This window comes from Nuphar pumila, chromosome 3, assembly GCF_984573655.1.
Source record: "Nuphar pumila chromosome 3, dmNupPumi1.hap1.1, whole genome shotgun sequence".
Taxonomy (NCBI): domain Eukaryota; kingdom Viridiplantae; phylum Streptophyta; class Magnoliopsida; order Nymphaeales; family Nymphaeaceae; genus Nuphar; species Nuphar pumila.
In genome coordinates, this window is record NC_143251.1 from 141,608,862 (window position 1) to 141,636,053 (window position 27,192).

A 27,192-nucleotide genomic window follows, 5' to 3' on the forward strand; every position below is an offset into this window, starting at 1 on the left:
TTCCAACCCGGTTTTTTTATGTCACACAAAGAAGAAGAAAAAATCGCAATGAAATATGAAAAATTTCATAGGCAAAAATTCTCTTTATTGTGATAAAATTCTTTTTTAAAGGCAAACTGGGGTTAGGCAGACCCCACCCGTTATTATTCAACGTACCACTGGGTTTTGAACCAGCAATGGCCTAGACGTGCACTGACAGCTCCTACTAACCATGCAGCCCCGTTAGTATGAGATTTTTTTTCTTACTCCCAAAGGTGCCCTACAACAATATGTTGTTTTATAAATTGTAACGGGATAAAACTTAGAGAGAGAGAGAGTTTTTTTAATCACAATTTTCTTCATAAAAGCAAGGGAGTATTTTTCTCACATTTGTTTCCAACTCTTTCATATCATTGAAACAAGAGAAAATTATTCATAAAGAGAAATTTCATGTGAGAAACTATACGCATTTTTTTTCAAAAAATATTTGCAATGTACAACAAAAATGATGCATTTTAAAAAATGCCCCATAATTTACTAAATCCATCAAATGAAAATTTTTGGAGGTTTTTAGTTTTTTTAAAGACCTTTTCACCCTTTTCATGTGCGAACCTCACAAATTTCTCTACCCTATGCAAATTTTTATAAAAAATTGCAGAACAATCCTTGTTCTCTTATCTATATCTCAGTCATCCGACATTAAAAACCTACATTTTTATAGCCGCTAGAAAGTTGAGACACAAATCTCAGGTCTTAGATATCAAACTTTTTTGTTTTGAGTCAAAATTGAAAACCCCTTTAGGGTTCTCATTTATGATATCCAAAATTAGAACAGAATGTATTCCAAAAGTGTGTTTCTTTCCAACTGCTTATCAGATTTATGTAATCTTGGTGGTTTGGAAAGCTAACATCTTAATCTTTTATTATTTTTTATGTTTTCTTAAATTCTTAGCACAGATAGCTAGAAAATAACATATATTGATCCAGATAGGCGCATCTACGCCTGTTCATCTTCTATTTTAAGAACGTTCTCAGTGCCCATTTGTTATTTTCCAGTAAATAAAATACCATTGAAAATATATTTTTGTATAAAATCTTTGTTCTATTTTGTGGGTTTTTTTTTAATTCTTTGATTTTTTTAGTTACAAGATGAAGTATTGTTGATGAAGTGTCGTCAATTTGTGTTTCATCAGAAATAGTTGCTGAAAATAAAATGTCACATTTAATGCGGTAGTAATTTCACATCCAGAAATGAAATTTCGCATTACAGCATGTAAAACTTCATGAATTCCGCAAATATTTCATAAATTTCACAACTGACAATGTGAACCGTCGATGAAGTGTCGCTGATGCTTTTTGCCTAAAAAAAACTACAATCGATAAAGTGTCACCCATACTTTTACAGAAAAAAAAACTCACTGCCAATGAAGTAGAACCCATGCTTTCAGGGTTTTTCACTGTCGGTGAATTGCTATCGATAAGAGATTTTCACAAAGCAACACCGATTAGGGATCAAAAGAACCCTAGGGTTGCAAAAATATAACATCTTCACGCAAATAAGAGTTTGAGAAACGAAACATCATTTCTATATATAAAAAATTCTCAAAAAAAAAGTATTTCGCAATATCATTGCAATACTCCTGTGAATTTTGCAATATTGAACTTTCACAAGTTTTTAATAATTTCACAATACTTCATGCTATACTCATTGAGAATTTTGCATAGTAAAGGATTTTTGGAATATCGCAATGTCAATTACAATTTTATTGATAAGTTTCACAAGTCCATCAACTTTTAGGGTCGTGACCTGCTAACAAAAAAAAATCACAGTTGTGAGAGGTAAATGCATCCAAAAATAAATAAAAACCTGCATAATTGTTTATTTGGCGAATTTGATAAATTGCGAAGCATTTCGTAAAACATGTTAAATTTGTCACAGTCATTTTTTTATTTTTTTTTTCCTTTGATATTTTTCTCAATTCCAAACTTAAGACAGTTAACCTGATCAATTCAACAGGTCCCAGCAAGCACTGGGCATTGATTCACAACCATTGTCAGGGGTGCAAAATCCGTTTGTTTTGTTCAAACCCTAGATCCGAATCTGAAACCTCATTCTTATATTTGGATCTTCAATGAATATACAAAATGTACAATTGAACCATACATTGGTTCACCCTAGCGATTTTTTCCCAGATTCATGCTTGGGTTTGGCAAAAGGGTCCCAGCCTTATCGGCCATTTTCAAATTAGTTCCCGCCTGATGGGATTTTGCAAATTGATCCCCGCCTTTTTCTGACAGAACAGTCCCTCAGTTAAAATGCCGTCAATTTAACTGCGGTCAGATATTTAACATGGTTAAATGTGTGGCTAAAAACCCAAAAAGCACTTCAACAAATTGAGTTAGGACATAACAGCCTTGTTCGATCTTCTCTTGTTGCCATAACTCTTTCAGCCCACTACTCCAGGCCTTACTCCTCCATTCTCTCTCTCTCTCTTTGTATTTTGGTGCATTATTTTTACCCATGTTTTGTATTTCAAAAATCTCGTTGGGGGCAGCTATAAATATACACAATTTTTGCAACTTAGTCCCTACTTTATTAGTGTTTTTGCAAAATGATCCTATTAGGAGGGCAAAACGGTCAATTTGGCTGCCCTTAACAGTTTCCGTAAATCTGGAGAACGGCTGTTAACTCTCAGGGACCAATTTGTAAAATCCTATAAAGAGAGCACTAATTTGGAAATGACCAATAATGTTGGGACCATTTTGCCAAAAAAAACTTTTTCTGAACTGAGAATTACCTTACAGAATTAAACGCGGTTTAATTCTACTTCATTGGATCTCATTCTGATCCAGGATCCAATTGATCCATCGCTTAGGATTTGGAATTGGATACAATTCATGATCCAGGCTCTATCAGATCCGCTTGCACCGTTGCACGCTGACCAACATGTAGGCTCGAAGGGAATCACCGAACCCAAAAACTAGGCACACTTTTTCCAACTACTTGGCCTTGGGAAATACCTCAGCGCCTGGGCCAGTTTGCACCTCTGGCCCAAATGTAGGACCCACATTCATAGTGGCAAAAGCTCAAAACGGGAAAATAAAGCCCACCTATTTATCATGATAAATTGATTTTTTTTTAATGTTTCTTGTGATTTTATAGTGCCATCTTTGGCTGACAGTCTGCCAGTTGTAGGGCCCAAAAGCAAATGGAGAGATGGAGGGCAGCCAGGTGCAGAGGCACACTAAAAGTGTGCCATTTGATGACACATGATCCTGGCTCCTTGGCATAAGATTGAAATTATGCGTGAGCGATTGATAGAGGCGACTTGGTCACCAAGTTGACGGGAGGTCAGGAGTTCAAATCTAGATGGCCTCCCTTGTTGACGGGACGTCAAGAGTTCAAATCTAGATGGCACCCCTTGCCAAACGGTTCGAAAGTGGGTGTACAAAATGGATCTTAAAAGTTTTAGTCTTTTATCCAATGTTGTCAGTATCGGCCCTATATCGTTTGGTCAAATATTCAGGTGAACATATCGGCTTATACGCATCATTATGAATCAGCCAAAAAAATAATCTAAAAATCTTATGTGTCAATTAAAACAGGACACATGTTAAAGGCATTAAAATAAATAATTTTTAAGTATTTTTTATATTTATTAAAAGTAGCCAATTCAAGAGTGAAGCATATCATTTTTTCTACCAATACCATACGTATTGCTGATACACACCGATACTAATAACATTGGTTTTATGGCTCATCCATTAACTTGCTTAAGGAGGGCACGGATTTTTTATAATAAAATAAAATACAAAACTAAAATATAAAGGGAGCAATATAAATTTTTATATTTTACGTAAAGGGAGACAAAAAAAAATTATAATAAAATAAAGTATAAAACTAAAATATAAATACTATAAATTTTATATTTTATATTTTGCTTTATGGGGCAAAAAAAATTAATAAAAAATAACCCACAATAAAAAATAATTTGCTTAGGAGGGGCTCAAGCCCCACCTCGCCCCCGGATCCGACCCTGGTTTTACCAAGTGAAAGCCTGCAAATGTGCTTGATGAGGGTTTTTTTTCTTGGCCTTGCAAAAAAAAAAAAATACAAAAAAAAAAAAATTCAAGAAAATAGTTTATGCCAATACTTATGTTTTAATCTTTAGGCAAAATATTGCATAATTTATTTCACCCTTTTTTCTTAAAAAAAAAACCCAACAATACTTGCCACAATGCCCAAAATTGACACACAAACCATACCTAGGCGAGCTTATCCAAGTCCCATGCAGTGCAGGGCTCTAGAGAGATAAGCAACTGGGTCCTCTTTCCAAGGGTTGGACCAACCTATTATTTAGCCTTTATTTTAACACCCTTGCTCCCTCTTGGTCCCCTCAAAATGACATGCTTCTTTGTTGAGCACATGGGACACACTAACATGCCTTCACGTTGACCCATGGTCAGCACCCAACCCAACAAGCAACACAATTTCCAATTGCTCCCTATCTCCCCCTCACTCTTCCCCGTAACCATAGAATTTACAACCTCTAGTTCTTAAGTTTCCCATTTTCAATACATACATCCTTTGTCTAGAACTCGTCTTCCAAAGCACACCCACATACGGAGAGAGAAAAAAGGGGTAGGGTTCTCTCTCTCTCTTTATATATATATATATATATATATATATATGAGGATATTTGCAAAATCAGTTTCTAATTACAAATGCTTTTTATTTTATGAAACTAACCTTATAGATGTGATGTACATATTTTCTTTAATGGGAAATAGTTCTTACATCATCAGATTACATGTAGGTACGTTTTTTATTCTCATAAGATTTTTGTCATAAAATTGTATTTTTTTATCGAAAAAACACAATTTAAAAGATGATCTCCACAATTTTGGACATGTTGATTCGATCTATGAAGCCTGATTGAATAAAAAAAACATGCAACATATGTAGTGATAAACAGGTGTTTTCAGATACAAATGTTCGTAGCAACCACTTTCCTCACACATACACACGCATCATCTATCTATCTATCTATATATATATATATATATATATATATAGAGAGAGAGAGAGAGAGAGAGAGAGAGAGGTATGTGCAAAATTGATACGTCCTAAATGGGTTTTCCTACACTTTTAGTGTTTTTTTTTGGCACGCAGTTTTGACTCCATAAACGTGTTGGGCATGGTCGATTTACGAGAAATCCACATGAATCTGTATTTTCGGTGAAAAAAATGATATTTGGAGCCTCAAAATTTTACAAAAATCTTGGACTGTTCATTTTTGGAACTTTATAAAAACCCACCCATGTCTTGGAATAGAACACTTCAAAAGTTGATCCCTATAAACTCAAGTACATAGATCACATCTGTACTGTTAAAATTTAAAAATAAAATGAAAACCCTGAAAAACTCATTTAGCCCTTATCATTTGGCACTTACCCATATCTCTCTCTCTACATCTATATATATATATATATATATATATATATCACTGATTTCATGTGTAATCAAAAGACTCTCCAAGTAGAGGGGAGAGGGGGGGGGGGTGTTGGCGGGGGAAAGAACAGGCTGCTCGACGTTGTAAGTTCAAATCCCAATGGTATCTTTGTATAACTGCTAGGGTTTTTCTAACCCCAGACAAACTCATTTAGTACATTTCACACCTACCCATTACTCTCTCTCTTTCTCTCTCTCTTTCTCTCTCTCTCTCTCTCTCTATATATATATATTATCTCACTGGTTTCATATGTAATCAAAAGACTTTTCGATAGTGATGGCGATGGACTGGGTGGACGTCTCCACCCCACACCCCCATCTCAAAAATCTGCCCTCCATCCTTTCACTGCATGTCCTCCATCCTCATTTTAAACAGGGCGAAGCGGGGTGGGGCCCTGTTTCTCCTCGGTTCATTGCCATCCATAAAGAGTATTTTAGCATTTTACTAACAGGGATTGGGGATGGGGTCCATCTTCACCTCTATCGGGTTTTGATTTTAACCTCCATCCCCGTTTCATGTCCTCCATCTCGGTCCAAATGGGGGTGAGACTCTGTCCCCCCCCCGCCACCACACACACACCACCACCACCACCACCACTGCTGTCCGTACTCTCCTAGTACCAATGGGGGTTTCACTTGTACGGTAAGAGCAGTCTGCTGGTGTTGGGTTCAAATCTCAATGGTATCTTTGTAAAACCGGTAGGGTCTGTCTAACCCCAGCTTGCCTTTAAAAAAAAAATAGCTGGATGGTTAGTTCTTATTATCATAAGTCATAACCGCGGAGTTTGGGGTTCGAATTCCATGGGCCTTCTCATCCAGCTTGCTAAAATAAAATAAAAGACTCTCCTACACGGCCTACTGTGAAGAATGCCATGTCAACACTACAATTCCATGGTCCCAAAATCACAGTAAAATCTAACAATGAGGAAAGTTAGATTTTTTTCTCGTATTTCGTATTTGAATCATCACAAGTAGCCATGTGAAAACGACTAGAGAGAAACACTTATTGCCTCCCACTTCCCAATGTTTGTTTCCAAGGTCACTTTTCTCCTATGCCTTTTTCGGTTTCACTTGGCTGTATTGAGAAAATGGCCAACATGCCCTTCAAGTGGCCTGGTTTACCCGGACCCGGACCCGGACCCAGACCCGGACCCGGACCCAGACCCGGACAAAACCTTATATGGTCTATGGTGACAAATAAGAAAACCCGATTAAGACCGGACCCATTGACACCCCTAGCCAAAGTACTATAATGTCATCGTTTGGTTCAAACTCTTATGGAACTTGTTTGGATATCCAATTCCAAACAGTGAACTCATGACTAAGTTTTCTAAATTCTCAAACTTGTAGTTTCAAAGGCAGGTGCATTAGTCTTTTAATGAAAGTTAATCTTATCAGCCTAAATCAGCTGATTCGAATCCAATTTGTCTCTTTTAGATTTGATTCAAGGACCGAATCAGAGTTCCCATAAAATCAGCACATTCAGTTGAATGTGACTTGACTCGGCCTATATGTATAATTTTTTTTTTCTTAAAATCTTATTTTTTAAAAATAACTGATTCAAAACAATTTGATTTGATTGAGACTGTTTTTGATTTTTTTTTAAATGAATTCAATTCAAATTATCGATCTTGACATATCTGGCGTTAACCTTTTCAATGACTAGCATTTCAAGCCCTGTGATTAATATTGCGAGATTTATAAAAATTCTTGCGATAATATCGCGAGAAACTGCATGAAAGTTTAAAACGGCAATTTCTTGCAAGATTTTCAAATCGTGACAAATATCACGATATTTATGTTTTTTGCAGATATTTATCATGAAAACTGATGAGCTTTTTTATTTTTAAATGTGTTTTATTTATATTTTTTATAAAATTTAAATTTTTACTACCAAGATTTAGGCAAAAAAATGCGAGATTTATGAAAAGTTTCAAAATCCCCCGAGTTTTTTAGTGCCGATATTTTGCCGTTTTAAACTTTTGTCCGTATGAATCCAAGATCTGAACAGCAATGCTAACACTTTGGGAGGATTAGCAATTCCGGGTGCAAGCTTTTCATAACATGGAGCAGATAGGATCATATTGTATATAACCAATTCTTGAGATATATTCAAGACTTCACATTATATGCAGCATCGCTGTCGCTGCATGGTGGGCGACCTGCCTGACAACCATCCATCTTGGCATTTGTTGAGATGGTGCATTGTTCATCTCCATAAATGTTGAGATGGATGGTCAGCAGTAGCCGAGCGAAGCCCTTGCATAAAAAATGACCTTCATATTCAATCCTCCACAACACATCTCACTTGATAGGATGTGTTCTCTACGACAAATATCGTGAGATTTATAAAAATCTTGCGATAATATCATGAGAAACTGCATGAAAGTTTAAAACTGCAATTTCTCGTAAGATTTTCAAACTGTGACAAATATCGTGATATTTATGTTTTAGTAGATACTTATTGTGAAAAATGCCATGTTTTTTTTTTTAAAATGTGTTTATTTATATTTTCTTATAAAAAAATAAAAATTTTTTATTTTTTAATTTAGTTTTATTGCTGATATTTTGCCAAAAAATGCGAGATTTATGAAAAGTTTCAAAATCTCTCAAGTTTTTGACTGCTGATATTTTGCCGTTTTAAACTTTTGTCACTATGGATGTGAGTATCGTCTCACTTTCACTGTTCCCAATTGAGATGCATGCACAAATTTCGAGTGAGATGTCCGGTGGGGATTAAATATACATGTTGTTAAGTAATTTAAAATATGACATCATCTGCTTTCCCCTGGCGCCCTGACCAAACCAATGTTATAAGTATCGGTGCCTATTGGCCTGTATCGGCGGATATGCACCGTATCGGCAGAAAATCCATAGGCTTCACCCTTGAATCGGCTATTTTTTAATAAATATAAAAATACTAAAGACTAATTTTTTTATATCACTCAAATATTATTTTACTACTAGTTTCAACATGTGTCACGTTATGATTGATATGTAATATTCTATTATTATTTTTTGGCCAATACAAAATGATTCACTTGAGTATCTGTATCGGCCAATACAGCTGAATCGGTTGCCAAACGATTCAACAACATTGGACCAGACCACCTAAGACATGAGTTTGGGAGTTAGGCGCAGACCGTGTGGACTGGATCGGAGTTTTGCCCAAGCTTAGTCCTTGGCCGAACCCATGTTTCTGGAGTTTAATTTCTGAAACTGCTCATTGATCCAATTTGTTCACTGTTTTATATCAGCATGATCCAAGATCCATTTAATTATGCCCATATTTGAATTGGGTTTATCACTTTATCTAAGCAAGTTCAGACCCCACTTGCTTGTTCACATTATGGATGCAACGGATTGGGTTAGATCAAACCTTTGATCCAAATCCGACACTTTATTCCCCATAAGCGAATTCTTGAAATAAGAAACTGAAATAGCTTTGGACTGGATTTGGATTTGCTCACTTGGATTATTTTGCAGATTGGGATCAACATTTTGAATTGGATTTATATTTAGATTCAGATCAAATCCTTTTGCAGTTTTTACATGTAAAAGTTTGGGCGTTGTATGATTTTACCTGGCCCATTATCCAAGCATATTTCTGTACTGGACTCGATCTTATACAATTCAATCATATTCAGATCTAGCGTACAAAATTCAAAATCTGGTTTGGATCCTGAATGATTCAGCCCACTTGTGACCCATTCGCAATCCTAGCTCACATTTTATTGTAAGTACTACCTCTCCATTAGATCTGGATCTGTCTACATTTATTCAACAAATATTGGTACTATTTTGAAATGTCATAATTATTTCTAGGGGTGTCAACGGGTCTGGTTTACCTGGACCTGATCCGGACCAAACCTTATAGTGTCCAGGTATGGTGACAAATAAGAAGACCCGATTAAGACCCAGGTCCATACCTGAAGGTCCGATTAATACATGGATCCAACTATAGTTTGTGAAATTTTATACCAGACCCGGACCCAACCTGAGTTCTGATTAAGACCTGCAATTTTCCAATGTAAAAATGATAAAAAATATTATTTTACCGGGTATGGTCAGGTCTGGTTCATGTATTTCTTATCGGATCCGGGTATGGTTTCTCTTATAGTAGACCCAAGTCTGGACCTGATACCATACCCAAAAATTTGGTCCAAGTCTGGTTCCAATTGAGTCCGAACCAAACCCGACCCCATGACACCCCTAATTATATCCTGATCTTCTCCAAAGCAGATATCATCCTAAAAAATCATGATATTTTCAAAAGTTCTCCCATTTAAAAAAGTATCATGATTTTATCCTGACAGAAATACTTTTTGTATTTTTTTAATATTTTCTTTATAGTTTGTTACATATGTTGATATTTCTCCAAGACACAAAGAACGCACCGGAATCCATTGTACGTGAGATCCACATGAAATATCCCAGCATTTCAAACACTGAACCTCAGATCCAAGCCCTGTTTTTAATTTAAATCCAAGGATCCATTACCCAACCTGGAGCAGGGGATGTCAATGGATCTGATTTTATCCAGTATCCGACTGAATCCTACTTCAATTAGTCAAACCAAAACCATATCCGATTATAATTGAACGCAGAAATGGTTTTGGTTTGTGGCTACTGAATCTGACATATATGCGTACTTGATGGATATCCGAATCCGGTTAAATCTAAAAAAAAGTGGATTTGGTATGAGCTTTTCACCATCCAGATCCGAATATGAATCCAAATCCATTTAGGCAATATCTGATTAGTCAGATCTGGTTTGACCACATCTGATCCGGATCCAAATTGTTTACATCCTGGGTGCAGTCAATCTAGAGATTCATGTATATCATAACCTCGGTTTTCAAACCCGATCCAAATGCACCAAAAGCTTCTAATTTATTGCAAGCATTTTCCTTTGTAATATTGATCTACATCGGCTATGATCTTGATGCAGACCGGATTTCAAACGTTTTGCATTCCGTATCCAACATGATCCAAATATCCCACATCCCAAGAAAGAAGATTGGATATCTAGAAAAGTAGGGTTGCAAATCGGTCAGATCCAGGAAGAAGAATTTGTAAAATTTAGCTGTCCCAGATCCGAACCAACTGACTCCCTAATGTATTTTGGGATCCGAAAACCGAACCGTTTTCATCCCTATAGAAAATACAGAAGCCGAGTGAATTTCCCCTAGTGGAGTAGTTGGCTAATAAACTCGAACCAACCGAGTTGCCTGTTGCCCCGGAAAAGATCCAAAATTAATTGGGTTTATGAAATTGGTAATGGATATAGGAGGAGTTGGGGACCATATATCTTATCCATTTAAGGGCACAAAGGGCAATGCCTTCCCTTCCCTCAAGGAAAAGACAGTTGTACACACAACAACGTCACTGACACTACCCTCCAAGTACTAAGACGTCCCTAGGAAATTGAGGCCTCCACCAATCCCAAGATTCACGCTTAAACATGCTCCTTTTCTTAAACCTAAAACCCTATACCCTAAGAAGCAAGGAGAAAAGTTTGCACCTTTTACATGACCACATTTTAATATGTGCCCCTTGCACTGTTTTATACAGGGGTGTCAACGGGTCGGGTTTGGTTTGGAATCAGACTCAAACTAGATTTGAGATGATGGTACCGAATCTGGACCCAGGTCTAATCGGATCTATCATAAGAGAAACCATATTTGGATCCTATAAAAACTACTTGAGCCAGACTTAGGTCATACCAATAAAATAATATATATATTTTTATTTTTACATTGAAAGTTTGTGGATCTTAATCAAAAGTGGGTTGAGTCCACAAACCATACTTGGCTCCATGTATTAATCAGATCCTTGGGTCTGACTCGGATTCTAATGAGGTCTTCTTATTTATCACACCTTATAAGGTTTGGTACTGGTCAGGTCTGAGTCAAACCTGAACCATTGACACCCCTAATTTTATAATCACTTTGCATGTTCTAACAAACCTTGAGAACGACCAACTTGTCCCTAGTCTAGGTTGGTCCCTTTTTATAAAGGCACTTTCTTTTAAGACACCAATGTGCAAAGTGCAACAAACCCTCCCTACCAATTTAGATTGGTTGGGTTATTATTATTATTATTATTATTATTATTATCTTTTTGATAACTAGAGAAGACCACCTCACTCACTCGCGAGCTCATTGGTGTAAAAACGTCGTCTTTCTTACTAGGGAGAGAGTATATCATGCTTCAATCCAGAAGCGAGCAACACATTCATGGGTTTTGAACTCGTGATGTCCCTTCAATTTGGTGATGTTCATGAGCTGCCCCTATATCAGAGGAGCAAGGCCGTCGCGGGCGTTAATCACGTAATTTGTGTGATATTATTTGAAAAAGTACAAGATGGTTGATCCTTGAGCCATACCCATCACAGTCTAATCCCACAAAATTGGTGGTCCTGGCTCATGTTTGATTACTATGGATGTTGGTGTGGGATGAATTGGTAACTTGGAACAGGATGTGAACATGAGAAGGCTATTGGCAACCAAAGTCTTGTCCATATCAACTGTGAAGACCCATGCTCATGTGCTGTTCTATGGAATAACTCCTATTACATTTGAGTGGACATGACTTGTTAAAATGAGACCACAAACAATTCAAGCAAATTTTAGTTACATTCCATTCTTTGAACTTTCCCAATATCAGGGTATGTTTTTGGATACAACCACTTTCCTCAAAAGTTGGATAAGTTGGGAAATTGCAAATTTGAACATGGTGGAAAATTCCAACTTACCTAACCTTCTTTAACAAGTGGGGGGCACAGAACAACAAAAATCCAAGAATTTTATATATTTCTTGTTGCAATGGCACCTCTATCATCATTTAAACTTATAAGGTTGGGCTCGTTTGGTAGGGGTGACTTGAGAAAGTTATCAAGTTGAAGGGACATCAAGAGTTCGAAACCTATGGGTGTACATTCCTCCCCCATGAAGATGAAAACTAGGTATGCTTCTTGGTGGGCAGGGAAGAGCAGAGGTTTTTACACCAATGACCTCACAAGTGAGGTGTTTGTTTTAGATTATGGATAAAATATCTTGTAAATTTTAATTAATGATCTGGGTCCTTTGTCATTAGTGAATATGTGAAGGACAGTGGCCCCAAGTCCAGAAATTTTAGTCCTTTTCTGTCTGTTTAATGTTTGGGGTCATCAGCTAGATGCTTCTGCAGTTATGCATTGCATTTTATGATTTGGCAGTCAAGGACGTAACAAGAATCAAAGATCATAAGACTTTTTAAAGTTTTGCAAGAGGAAAGATGCCCTTCTTTTTCTTTTCTAACGGTTGGAATGACAAATGCACCCTTCTTTCTTGGCCAAAGGGCCAAGGGACATTCCAAAAGACTAGAGAAGAGCCCGTTTGTTTCACCTTAAATCTTGTAAAAGACTTTTCATGTGAAAATGCACGGTTTCTCATGATGGGTGGTCCCTATATTTTCATAGGAAATATAACTGGTTCTTATAAAAACATTCACATATCCCCTTTAGGGCGCGTTTGTGGGATACCCCTTTCATTTGAAATTGCACCCGCTTGGCGTAAAGTGTTTCCCCACGGAGAGGCGTGCGACAGGGCGTTTTATATGAAACCGACCATTTCATATGAAACCCAGAAGTCTGCACTGCTGCTTTCTCGGAAGGTGTTTGTTTTAGCGTTCATGGGAAAGAGGCCCATTTCATATGGAAATGAGAGCTGCTTTCCCTTGTTTGGGGCAAAATCAAACGCCCTCTTAGGGCAGTGTTTTCATACCCTATGTTTGTGTGTGTTTTTTTCCAACCTGCATGCCTTTTCTCAATAATGGGCTTTCCTTTTTCATGCATTGAAATGAACACACCCTAAAGATAAACTTTTCTTTTTGAGGCAGACTTTATGGTAGGCCTCCTCCCCCGTACCCCTCAAAATCATTTTGAAATATATATATATATATATCACTAAGGAGTTTTTACCAACCGAAGGCCTGCCAATGTGCGGCTGATGAGAAGGCTTTGCCCTTGGATTATCTAGGAAAAAAGGTTGAAGCCTCCATGGTAGGAAAGCAAACGGATCGGATTTTGGATCTCAAAATATATTGGAAAGTAGGATCAGTTTATATTTGGCTTCCTGAACCCGACCCATTTGAAACCCTACACCAAAGGACTCTTAAGAGCTGGGATTCATATGCTAATTTAGACTTCATAGCTAGAATTCACATACCAATTTGGTTAGACCACTGGAACAGATGCATCTTGTTTGGGCTGCAAATCAGGCAACATTGCTTACAGTTCTTGATGAACAATAGCAATTCACTTAATCAAGGAAACCATCCACCGCTGTCCAGTTGGATTCCTAGCTAAGATGGGACAGAAGTGTGCTTAATGGGCTTAACCCAAAAACATTCACATCTTCTAAAGGAGTTGCAATGAATGTGACAATAAATACAAAAGTGGCAACAAATATGGGGTTCAATGTGATAGCTGAATGGTTAGGTCAAATTATCATAATCAAGGGGGCTAGGGTTCCAATCCCACCACGAAATTATCTGCCAGCTTCCCCAAGGAAAAAAAAGTAGTCAATAGGATAGGAATCATATCAAAACACATAGGATGATTCTCTAGTTGCAAAAGAAATTCTCTAGACTTGTGCTTTCACATCTCTAAAATTGCAGTCATGGTAAAACTTTGATTTATTCAATCACCAGGAGATAATGGGCTTAACCAACCAACTGTTTATAGACAAACTGGTCATTTTGAAATAGTTGAATCCACTCTACTGTCCATGCTAAATGAGGATATAAGAAGGGGAGACCACTCATTTTTAACTTTGACTAACAATTATTTTACCTGTAAAAGCAAATCTACCAAGTTTAACGATACAGTGTTTTTCATTATTTACAAAGGAAATATGGAGGTTGGGGAAAATAAAAACCTGGTTATCAGTAAAAACAAAAACCGCTCGCTTTTCTAGACACTTAAGGGGGACTGTGCACTTGTCTCTAACAGTCGCATTCCCATGATTTTACATCACCCTGTTCCTTCACTCCTGTCAACACCCCCTACCACCTCCAACTTTATTTTTCTTCTTTCCTCCATCAAATCCATCATTTCATGAGCTCACCATATCTAGAGTTAAAATACACCCAGATGACCACTCACCACCCTTGCTTACCACTGTACTTACAATATAAATGAATGCACCGATCTTGTCTGTCTTGTACATTTGACATATCTTTTTGTATGTCTTTTGAATACTATATATATATTTTGTATTATTTCCCCTTCCCTTTCTCCTTTTCTTTTTATCTGTATTCACTTTGGCTTCATAGTTCAGAGTGGTTGAGATGGCTATCGTGAATGGTGGGTTGAAGAAGGCAATGTGGTTGTATCCAAAGGTTTTGGGGTTCAATCCATCCGAAAGATGGGGGCATTCAGCTTGCTATTCTGATGGAGTTGTGTATGTTTATGGGGTAAGAAGGTTCCGATTCATGAAACTCTCTCTCTCTCTCTCTCTCTATATATATATATATATATAGTGCTATACATGTTCTAGTTGTTTCTTGGTTTTCTTGTTTAGTTATCTTCTTTTGAATGGGTTCTTCAAAATTTTCTTTTGAATGGAATTATCTTGTTTTGTTATTGCCATCGTTTTAGAAAGATTAAAGGCATTTAAATTGGATTTTGCTCTCTTAGTATATGGTCTTTTTTTTTTTCCAGTTTGTTTGATGCTGTATGTGAGTTATGAACACCTGATGATGGGACTCCTTTTCCCGGAATGGAGTATTTTTTTTTTCATTTTTGAGTTAAAGTTGACGTGTTCAGACTAATAGAAGTTTTCAAAATTTTTGTTTAGAGCAGAGGTTGCGCTTTCCCGGTTTCTGTGTTTTCTTTCTTTTTGTTTGGTCTTATTCCCATCGCCAGAGAGAGGGTTGGCAGTGTTTTGGAGTTTTAAGTGTTTTCTATAGTTGAGGTATTTTGTTAGTTGTTTTGCTTTATACGAACCTTACGGACTCCATTACCCTGTTGATGCATATCGTTCATTTTTATGTATTTTCTCATATAAATTTTTTATTTGGATTGAGCAATATTTTCCTGATCTTTGGAGTCGGTTTTAGCTTACTGGTTTAATGCCAATATCTGATATGTTGTCGGTTTCTCTGCTTCTTGCTCTTTTTTATTTGCTCATTCTTGCTTCTTTTGCATGCAAGAATTGTATTTTATTTAGTCTCCTCACTGACTTCTTTAAAGACATGCTGATGGATTTCTGCTTCTCATATTAACTTTATTTGGGTCGATTGCTTTTCCCAATTTCAACTGTATAACTCTGTGCCAGAAGTCTATATTTCTGGTGTGGGAGATTAACATACTGTAGCATTAGTTCCAGATGAGAAAAAGGAAGTATGCTTGCTGGTTATGCCATTTTTACATTTCAGCTGATCATGGTATCATCTGGTTCATACAGGGGTGCTGCGGAGGGATGCATTTCAGTGATGTCCTTGCTTTAGACCTCAAAACAATGGTTTGGAGCACCGTTGCAACTGTAGGAAAACAGCCTGGAACAAGGGACAGTCACAGTATGGTACTTGTGGGGCAAAGAATGATAGTTCTAGGAGGAACAAATGGCTCGAAGAAGATAAATGATCTTCATATACTAGATCTTAGAACCAAAGAGTGGAGCCAACCGAAATTAGAAGGAAACCCACCGTCACCGCGCGAAAGTCACACTGCTACAGTTATAGGTGATGATAAGCTTGTGATATTTGGGGGGAGTGGAGAAGGGGAAGGAAATTACTTGAATGACGTTCATATTCTCGATCTGAATAACATGAAATGGACTTCCCCAGTGGTAAATGGTGAACTTCCTGCACCAAGAGATAGCCATACTGCAGTGGCAGTTGAGAACAAGCTTATTGTATACGGTGGGGACTGTGGTGATCGTTATCTTGGTGATGTTGATGTTCTTGGCATGGACTCCCTAACTTGGTCGAGGGTAATCATTTTCTTCTTGGGCTTTGTTTTGCTTATTCTTCCCAAGACTTCATTGATCATGCGTTTTCTGTTTCACAAAAAATTAATAGTTTTTTTCTTTCCATCTCTTGTTAAAAAAAACAAGCAAGAGTATGAATTCAACTCAATATCTAAATATTGAACACAAAAGCAAAAAATAATATTGTATGGTTCTTGGTTAGTTGGTTATTATGTTAATCTGTAGGCATACTTGGTTTCAATATCGTAGTCATGAAAAAAAAAATCTCATCCCATGATCGCATTCATTTGTTGGAAGAACAGAATAGGTATGATATTTTAATTTCACCTGTTGGTCAAGTATAGTAAAGAGTCAATATTTTCTTGAACACAGAAATACCGGATCGAGTTATTCCTGTTTGGCTATGTACAAACTTCTGTGGCTTCTAAAGGTGGTTTACAAGTTCAACAACCTTTTGTTATCCTAACAAATTTCAAAATTTCATGACAGGACTTTTTCTAGGATAGTTCCACAGAGGTATTTGCAAATTTTCATATTTAAAGTTCGCATCAATTTTAACTGTTAAGTACTCTGTCTACTTGAAAATATTGCAGAACTTTAGCTTTTGTTTGCCTCCCTAAAAGGTATGGTGGTGATTAGCTCCTGTGTCTAACGGCCTTCTATTGTGTAGCAGTTGATGATCCAAGGAACTTCACCAGGGCCTAGAGCAGGTCATGCAACTGTAACAATTGATTCCAAGGTCATTTTCTTTTTCGTACTTTGGATTTCTCTGGTATTTTCCTCAAGAAAGATGATAAGAGAATTCAAGTGTATTTTTGTTTGCAGGTTTACGTCATCGGGGGTGTTGGGGACAGACAGTATTATAATGATGTTTGGGTTCTTGATTTGAGTAGCTATTCTTGGACCCAGCTGGATATAGGTGGTCAGCAGCCTCAAGGACGATTTTCGCATAGTGCTGTAGTTGCCAATTCTGATTTAGCAATTTATGGAGGGTTAGTTTTGTATCTGTATTTTTCTTGTCCAATGACAATGGGTACATTCTAAGTTCTCTCTGTACTTGGAAGCCATTGGTTAGAAAACCTATAAGTTGGGTATGAAAACCCATTTATGCTCCTTTTTTCTTCTTCTCATAAATACCATGAGTTCTTGCTGTTATTATCTGAAAAGAACCCTCATTTTCATCTGACTAAAGGTGGGTTGGGGGTGGGGGGAGAGGGGAAAGCTGATTCAGAAAATGTGATAGTTCCAAACTTTTTGTTGAGACTGTTCCTTTATGCTTGCATTAGTTGCTATTAATTCAAAGTAATCATAGCTATATACTTGCAGATGTGGAGAGGATGAGCGCCCTTTAGATGAACTACTCATCCTGCAGTTGGGAACAGAGCATCCTAACGGCCGATATAACATTTCCATGTGCAAGATTTTTGGCAAACAGTGGAGTCATGATAAGCAAAGGTCTTCATCTTCTTGTAGGAATGGTGTCACACATGTAGTTGATAATTCTGAAAAAGAGGCCATATCCTCGCATTTATGCTCAGAAACTCCTTCCTTGGCAGGTATTCACCTTTCAACATATTGAAAATGCGGTTTTTTTATTGCTTGTGCAGAAGTCCGTGTTTTCTGGGGCCAAATCTACGAATCATGAATTGAATGGTAGAGTGAGGTTAATGTGAATCAAAGTATTCTTCATTGCAAAGCTCAGGTTGATTTCATACAAGTTGATGTGGATCTATGTCGCACCGATACTCCATTTTAACCCCCATATCATGTGCCCTTATATGCCAGTCATATTGAAAACTTCATAAAAATGGCCATATCACCGTATCTGCAGCTGTATCCGTGTGACATACATGTGAGATGCGATAATCTTATAAACTTTTTTATGCAACTGTATACAGAAAATTTGCAAGTGAAGAGGAGGAGGACATCACAGTCAAGACTTTTTGAGAATGGAATGGAACAGGAAGAGCATTCTCATTCACTATCCCAACAATCATCCCCGTCGCAGTCAGATCAGGAGCAGACCACTGTCAAACCTGACATGAATTCGCCATCAGCTGGTATGTTCAAGCAAAGAAAACCGAGTCATAACCAGTCCAACAATTTAACACACCATCAGATGCAGCCAAGAAGCAGTTTGCAGAGAGCCACTCAGAACGGACATTTTGTACCTGCTGGATTACAGAGGCAGTCAAAAGGAGAACAGCTTCTTCATGTTTCACAAAATGGGAGGCTAGATGGCCAACAAGCATTACCAGATCAGATACCTCAACAAAAAATAGCAGCAACTAAAGTGATAGCTATCCCGAACTTGGTAAGGATCTGAAAACATAATGCATCTTATTCTGAATAAGCATGTCATACGGCATCAGGTTCATTAATAACACACACACACACACACACACACACACCTGCTGTCATTTTCCTTGATCAATTTGGTACCTGCCGTCTTGAATGCTGGCATTGCTGGGGTGCCTTGCACCCTTTGCAGCTATATCACATGGATCCTCCATTTTGATTCCCATTCTGTATTCCCTTATATAGCATTCATATTGGAAACTTCATAAAAATGACCGTATCCCCGTGTCTACAGCCCTATCCATGTGACATAGCTTTGCAGGATAACCTGACTTTTGAGCACGAGCAGTTGCTCGTTTTAGGTATGCTTAAGTGCATTCAAACAATTGTTTTTCATGGCAAAGAAAGAACGTCTTCCAAGAAATCCAGAGGTTAGGTTTACAATACTCGGCATACAATGAGGTTTGGCTCTGCATCCTATTGTAGATCGGCGCCGAAGTTCAGGGTACAGTTGATGGAGCTTTTGATTCAGGCTACCTGATGACTGCAAATGTGAACGGGCAGATATTTAGAGGAATCTTGTTCACTCCAGTAAGATCCTATTTCATTATTGTGGTTACTGTTATTATTATTATTATTATTTATTATCATTACTATGCTGCTGCTGCTACTATTGAATTATACACAAAATGAGAAAATCTCTTTACTGCTTCTCCTATCTCAAGATTCACAAAAGCAAGATCACAAGTATATCTCTGTTAACCAGGGTCCTGGCTTTTTCGCAAGAGAAGCAACACCTGTTGTTTTAGCGCAACCAGCATTAGTGAGCATTCCCCATGGCACACTCCCCATCCCCAATTCGAGCAACGGAAGCACAACACTAATAAGACCAGTGCAGGTTGAAGCTGTCAGACCGCCTATTAACTTTGTCGTACCGGCTTCCCGCAGCAATCTATCAGAGACAAGGGAGGGCAGTGATGGGAACAGAGCAATGAACTTGCCAAGTCATGGCCGTGATGTACAATTCAGGCCACTTCTTGGCAGAGAAAAAATGGCCAATGTTGAAGAGAACCAGAAAATTCAAGTCCCTTATGTAGTACGGCCGGCACGAGCTCAGGAGATGAGACCAACCACCCATCTAGCTCGACCGCCACCTTCAGTCAGTTCTTCACAAAGCAGGCTTACAGATCTTCAAGGGATCGTTCTGACATTGGGATCTCCTGGAGTTGGTCAGGGTGGGTCATAATGCAGGTCTCTACTGTATATTGAAAATTAGTGTAGCAAATAAGTTGTTTAATAAGTAGACTATAATTTGGCAACAAGATTGAGTGATCTGATTTCAATTTTGTTTCATCATCGAGCATAATTTAATGTTGGCATGGTACAAATCCGTCCTAATTTGCCTCCCCTTCTTAGGCATTTCATTCTAGAATTGCTCCGAGCTCTTGCTTGCACAACCTCAACCATAAAAAATCCACAAAGATAAGCAAAAAGTTGCTCTCTTTCCGTGACCATGTATTACACCTCAAGATTGCTTACATTGGTAGCACCAAATTATTAGCTGATCTCTGAGAATGTTGTAGAGTCCCTTTGAGAGTCTAGTGTAGTGGTAGACTAGAGCTCCTCACAACAATAGCAGCTAAAATTGAATCTGTTTAGCAGGTCATCATCAATTACAGCAAAATAGATGCATGAAGGAGGCTAGCAAGTCAAGTATGATACAAAACCAGGTGCATACAAGTAAAACTGTTATTGGTTTGGCTTGTGCAAGCTAACTAGATGACATATACATAATTGCTTTATGAGGAGCATGTTATATATTGGGAAAAGATTTGCTACAATCGTTTGTATGTAAAAATGACTAAGCAAATGCTTTTATTTTTTATTTTTTGTTTTATGCATAAATCTGACCCTGTAGATATGATCTATATAGTCTGTTTTCCAAGGAACGACACTTGGGTCGCCTGATTCCGACGTATGAGTGGGTTTTTCTTATGATGTAAAAATCAACAGCTATAAATGCCTCATTGTTTTTTGTCTGAAACAGGATCCGAGGGTCAATATAAACCATATACATCTGTAACATTTTAAGATAGTGCTATAGCTTTTGGATAATTGGATTCTAACATGAGTGAGCTTTTCTGTCGATCCAATAAACAACTGCCATCATAAATGCCTTAATAATTCTCAACTCATAAAAACCTTTATTTTTTGTCAAAAAACAAGATCCAAGGGCCAATACAAACAAAATCTCTGTAACATTGAAGATAGTGATATAGATATAATAGTATTTGTAACATTGAAGATATGCTTAAAAGGTTAATATTGTCTATTAATGAAGGTACGGAACTAATGAGATCTACAAGTTTTATCAACTAAATCTAACCACAGACAAGGATCAAGCCCTGGATCATGTTTTTCTGATGTAAGTACGCGATCTATTAATTACCTTATGAAATTTTGGTACATTGTGGGTCCTTTATTTTTGGACTCCTTTTAAAAACCTATCATAATCACACGATTCAAAAAAGTTTTCTTACTAAACAAACCATGTAGATCACATATGTAACATTTAATATACAAAAAAATGAAAATTCATTAGTTCCGTACCTTCATTAGCAGTCAACATTAACCCATAGATAAACCTCGTACATCTACTGCTATGTTATAGTAGTTAAGGTACATATATAGCTTGGAAGTTAGGCTTTGTTTCTATTATTGATGCTGTTTATTCATATAGAGAGATACTAGAGATTAGGTGCTTGGGGTATGGGTTTGATGGGTTTTTCAGTTTTATTCTTAAATTCGGACCGTACAGATGTGATTTTATAGGGATCTGCTCTTGAAGTGTTCGATTCTGACCATGGGTGGGTTTTTATGAGCTTTTGAAAAATCAACGGTCCAAATCTTTATAAATTTTCAAGGTTCAAAATATCATTTTTTTCATGGAAAACATATGATCCAAGTGTAGTAAATTCCTTGTAAATCAACCATGCCCAACACATTTATGGGGTTGGAACAGTGAAAAAATACCAAAAGAGCAAAAAAAGCCCCTCTCTCTCTCTTTTATATATATATATATAAAGAGAGAGAGAGAGAGCTAAACATATTAAGCCTAATTTTTCATTATGCCCACAGGTTTTAAGATATATTTGAACCATTAAATGTGTTTAGTGTTGGATCATATTTCAGATCATAGAGTTTCACAATCAACATTATGACATAAATCAGGATATACAATAATATAAAAATCATGATTAACAGTCGATCGAAAACAGGAATAGAAAGCAAGCATATCGATTTCCGTATAATACCAAAATCCAGACAACAACACATGAACAAACAGATGCAAAGAACACAATAAAAACAATGAAAACATGTTAATATTGTATAATAGGCTAAGGCGTACAAAAGTACTCTCCTTAGAGAAGATTTGCCTCCACATACAGTGCAAACATGGTTCAACGTTCTTTTCCCAAGATACAATAGCCTCGACGATCAGGATCAGTGCACTCCGATGGATTGTCCTTCGAAGACAACCTCTCTGAACCGCTGTTGCAGACAGCCCCTTCATGGAAAACACAGAGAGAGCAAGAGCAACAGGGAGAGAGAAAACACAGAGCCTTTCTTCCTCAGAATTCTGTGCGTCTAGCATACCCTTAATCTGAGGAGTCACAGACTACGAGGACTCGTGTCCCGTTATCATTTCTCATAACCCATTAATGAATCCAAATAATCACAGAAACTTTAGGCAAAAAGGTACTTTAGACTTGAACACAGCTCAGCACAACATGGCACGACGGGTGGACACACACGTGTGTGTAGTAGTCATCCCATCCTCTTGTTCTTAGGAACACGTGTAAGAGTTTACATGTAGGTTATAAAGCCCACAACAAACTCAAACTTTTTCAATATGAGACTATTCCACATCATCAAGTTCAAACCTTTTTTTCCAAAAAGGAAAACAACTCACGTTTTCTTCATTTGAATTCTCTCACATTTCCTTCCTACATCCAACATTTAGCATATTCGATTTAGTGAGAATCTGACTTTTGGATAATGTTTTTATTTGACAAAAAAACATGTTTTTATGAGCTGAAAAAATTGGTACCTTCATGGCCATTGATTTGGTATTATTGAAAAGACTTGTATATTCTCATAATCTAAAAGCCGGTTCCCACTAAACAAAACCTATAGATCACATGTAAGGTGTTAGATATGAGAAAAACTGCTTAAAATTACAATTTCGAAGAAAAAACATGTTTTTATGAGCTAGAAAAAACTGATACCTTCTTAGGCATTGATTTTGTATCACCGAAAAAACCTATATACAGCTCAAATTCCGGCAATCTAAAAGCGGGTTCCCATTAAACAAAACCTATAGATCTCATCTAATTTGTTAGATATAAGAAAAAATACTTAAAACCACTATTTTTGAAGGGGCCTAACCAGACCTAACGAAAAAGAGAGCCTAAGAAACACATTACTTATATATATATATATTACTGAATAAGAAACCTACTAATTACGAGCACAATTTGTTTTCCTCACTACGGTGAAGGTTCCTCGTCATAAAAAAAGAAGTACGAGCACAATTTGTTTGGTATCAACTTCAAGGTTCCCCGAACAGAATCACGGAGGCCGTTCATCATCAAGATGAACGCCACCAGAAGACTCTCCGAAACCCCATTTGTTGGAAGAAATCTTCGCCGTTCATCATATTCATAGGCCACAAAAGATGCCAGTTTTGCTGAACAGGGAAGTAATCGTACCGTACCGTTCCGTTCCGATTACATTAACCGAGACGAGTCAGTCCAACCGTGGTTGGTGGTTAGAGAAAGAAACGCCTCTCCCAAGCAGCGCCTTGAAGCAGAAAGTCATGTCACTCCTTGAGGGAATCGATGCGCCTCCCACGTCAGCACAGAGCAGATCACGGGCCGTCCCACGTGTCAGAGGAAGCGCTCCCGCGGTTCGCGCGGGGGAGCCGTCGATTACGGGATCCTGTCATCCACGTCACAACGGATTTGACTGGATTTGATTGGAGGTCGCGTCCGACGTGACGGGGACGAGGGCGTCTCTTACACATCAGCTGCCAGCAGGATCCGTTCCACATCGGCCCCCGCGATTCTTGCGGGGCCCGCAACTCCTTCCTTCTTTCGGTGGTCCCGGGAGTAAGAGTACCGTGGGCGCGCTGCCTAGGGAAGGGCAGCCTCTCACGTGGATCGTCTCCAACGGGAACTGTAGGGGTATCAGCGGATGGGATGTGATTCGGACTCAGGTGGATTCAAACCCAAATCTGATTTTGTTTGTACTGATACCGGACCCGGATCAGGATCCAATCGGATCTACCATGTGAAAAATTATACCTGGGTCCTATAAGGATTACATGAACTGGATCCGATTTAGACATGATAAAATAATGTTTTTTTTTTGTTTTTTTAAATTGCAAGATCAGGGATGTTAATCGGAACTTGGGTTGGACCAGGGTTACCAGGGTGTGGCATGAAATTTCACAAACCATACCCGGATCATTATACTAATTGGACCCTTAGGATCCGACTTGGATTCTAATTGGGACTCCCTCTTTATCGCCAAAACCCTGAACTGATAGGGTTTGGTAAGGATAGGATCTGGGTCTGGGTCAAATCCAACCCATTGACACCCCTAAATGGGATCCACGGGATCCCACTTGGTGGGCTGGACTGGATCCTAATCCACAAAAGAGTCATGCGATGGAACGACAGACCCATTACACAACCTTATCCCATTGGTTCAACCAGGATCGATACCATTTCAAGACATGGATCCCATGCTTTGATTTCGGTTCACTCTTCGCCCCCAGATAGTGTTGCAAAGGGCTCGGTATAATCCAGGTTCAAATCTGGATTATCGAATGGGTTCCAGATCCGAATAGATCTGAAACAGTATGACACTTCATCTGATGAAAAATGGGTACGTGCTGCGATTAAATAAATGGATTAGGTTAAACTGGATCCAGACCCTGATATTACAAGCTTTCCTGACTCTGGATCCATACCAACCCCATATATTCTAATCCTACCAGGATCTAGGCATGGAACACCTTTATGCAGTTTAGACCCAGGGCAAGGGAAGCAGATCAGGTCATGCTGAAAATGAGCGTTTTTGCTCATGCTGACATCGTGGCCATCCGATTTGCATTTTAAAAAGTTCAAAAATCAACAAAGCCACGTGGCATTCATCCAAAATGCAAACAGACGGCCACGATGTCCGCATGAGCAAAAAGGCTCATTTTCAGCATGACCTGATCTGCTTCCCAGGGCAAGACCACGACCCACTTGCACTTAGGGATGGCAGTTGACGGGCAGGAGTGGGGGACAAGGTCTGCACCCCCGCCCCATCTCAAAATCCTGCCCTCCATCCCCGCCTCCATCTCCGCACGTGTTTTGATTTTAACCTCCATCCCCGGTCCAAACAGGACAAGGCAGGCCCCCTTTCCTCTCGGTCCATTGCCATCGCTAAAGAAGGATTGGAGACAGGGCAGGGCAAGGAAGGATCAGGATGGAGCGGGGTGGGAAAAAACATAAGTCCATCCTTGCACAGGTTTTGATTTTAACTTCCACCCCTGCTTCCATCCGTGTTTCATGTCCTCCATCCTCGGTCCAAACGGAGTGAGGCGGGCTCGGGCCCGGTTTCACCAAGTAGGATCCGGACGCACAGGAATGCAACCCAGTGCCAGTCCTAAAAAGATTTGGATAGTCCTCTGCTTTTGACCGGTTGGGACAACAGACTTGCCCATGCTGTGGTCATATTCAAGTCCCTGCAGCATTAACTCAGTCAAACCCTCAGACAACCAAGTTGACTCAGATGTCTCATAAGTTGATTGGGCCCACTTGACCGTTTTTAAGGATTCAGTCACATTTGCCAAGCTTCCTTCTAATGCAATAGAATCTGCAGGGGGGCTTTAACTGGTGGGCTCCGCGAGGACTTGGGTGTCGGTGACCTCGCCTGGGGTTTACATGGCAGTTGGGCGGACCCATTTACAATATAAGTGATTCGATTCTCCCTGAGGGTTAAAAAGAAAAAGAAAAAGAAAAAGAAAAAAAAAAGAAAGAAAATTTTACATTAGAGATGCTCTTCTTGTAAGTTTGCCAGTTTAATTTGGCTATTTTTGTTTTTTATAGGATAAGCAAGATGAGGGATAGCCCATTGTAGGTAGGGATGGCAGTGGGGCGGGGCGGGGGACAAGGTCTCCATTCCTGCCTCCATCTCCGGCGGGGATGGATTTTAACCTCCACCCCCGCCTTCATCCCCGTTTCATGTCCTCCATCCCTGATTCAAATGGGGATGAGGCGGGGCGGGGAAAAGGGTACGTCCATCCCCGAACGGGGATGGATTTTAACCTTCGTCCCCGCCTCCATCCCTGTTTCATATCCTTCATCCCCAGTCCAAACAGGGTGAGGCGGGGCCCCGCTTTCCCCCGGTCCACTGCCATCCCTAATTGTGGGATTCAAACATGAGAACCCTCAGTTAGGGCGAGCCGACCTAACCATCCAGCTCTCTCATTGAACCCCAAATTGTACATTTTTTTTGATATTTACACTGAGAAACCACCCCCAAGATGAGAGACCTAACCATGCTCCGCCAGCTTACCCCTTACCCCTTACCCCTCAGGGAGTTGCCATGCGTTGGCTTGGGCAAGAAGTGATGCCCATGAGATTTGAACCTATACCACCTGCCTAGCAGCATAGGTCCTAATTTTTTGTTGACAAAATTAACAAAAAAAGAAGAAAAGGTCTCACCCTATTGGGTAAGACGTTGGGCTTTCATGTGAGCGTGATGAGATCGAATCCCCACACATCTCTATTGTTTACAAAACTTTTGGGTGAGGCAAAAATGATCAGCTCGAGTTGAGACGAGTTCTGCTTGACTTCGGCTCAAGCCAAGCTTGAACATGAATTCTTTTGATGAGCCGAGTTAAAATCAAGCCAGGCTCAGCTTGAACCCGGTTCGTGTGCAACACTATTTGTTTACATGTAGATGTGTAGCACTTGGTTCAAGGGATAGAGGGTATCCTGTATGTTTGGAGAAAAATAACAAGCTACAGAAATTCAAAAAGAGATGGGCAGCCCTACCATCTAGTATGTGATTATTGGAAAGACTGGAGTCCTATTCCTTATGAATGTAAGCTTATTAAAATGGGGGAGCTTTTGTCCACCAGAGCTACATTCATTAGGCAGTGGCAACTCCTGCATGTCACCAAGTTGACAGGACGTCACCTGTTTGAAATCCAAGGGTGTGCAGCTAGCTTTCGTAGCCAGGCTAGACCTAGGTGTACTGCTTAGTGGCCAATTGGGGCCTAGGGTTTCATGCCAATGAACTTAGTGAGCAATACTGCTTAGTGGCCAAGGGGGCCCTACATGCCAATGAACTTAGTGAGCAAGGTGG

The 27,192-nt window shown here is 38.8% G+C and overlaps 1 protein-coding gene across 1 annotated transcript; it reads left to right on the forward strand.

The window, feature by feature from the left end:
• The first annotated feature begins 14,824 nt into the window (after window positions 1-14,824).
• On the forward strand, window positions 14,825-20,011 carry LOC149844152 (uncharacterized). Its single transcript, XM_090001043.1, has 8 exons — window positions 14,825-14,950; window positions 15,943-16,470; window positions 17,141-17,206; window positions 17,293-17,459; window positions 17,794-18,023; window positions 18,366-18,781; window positions 19,252-19,356; window positions 19,532-20,011. The coding sequence occupies exons 1-8, from the start codon at window positions 14,825-14,827 to the stop codon at window positions 20,009-20,011; spliced, it is 2,118 nt and encodes a 705-aa protein (XP_089857169.1).
• Window positions 20,012-27,192: the final 7,181 nt, after the last annotated feature.

Excerpts from the sequence above, each read along its gene's own strand:
- LOC149844152 (XM_090001043.1), top strand. The coding sequence starts at position 14,825 with ATGGCTATCGTGAATGGTGGGTTGAAGAAGGCAATGTGGTTGTATCCA. Across the intron at positions 14,951-15,942 it reads GAGTTGTGTATGTTTATGGG|GGGTGCTGCGGAGGGATGCA; the intron begins GTAAGAAGGTTC and ends TGGTTCATACAG. Across the intron at positions 17,460-17,793 it reads GATTTAGCAATTTATGGAGG|ATGTGGAGAGGATGAGCGCC; the intron begins GTTAGTTTTGTA and ends ATATACTTGCAG.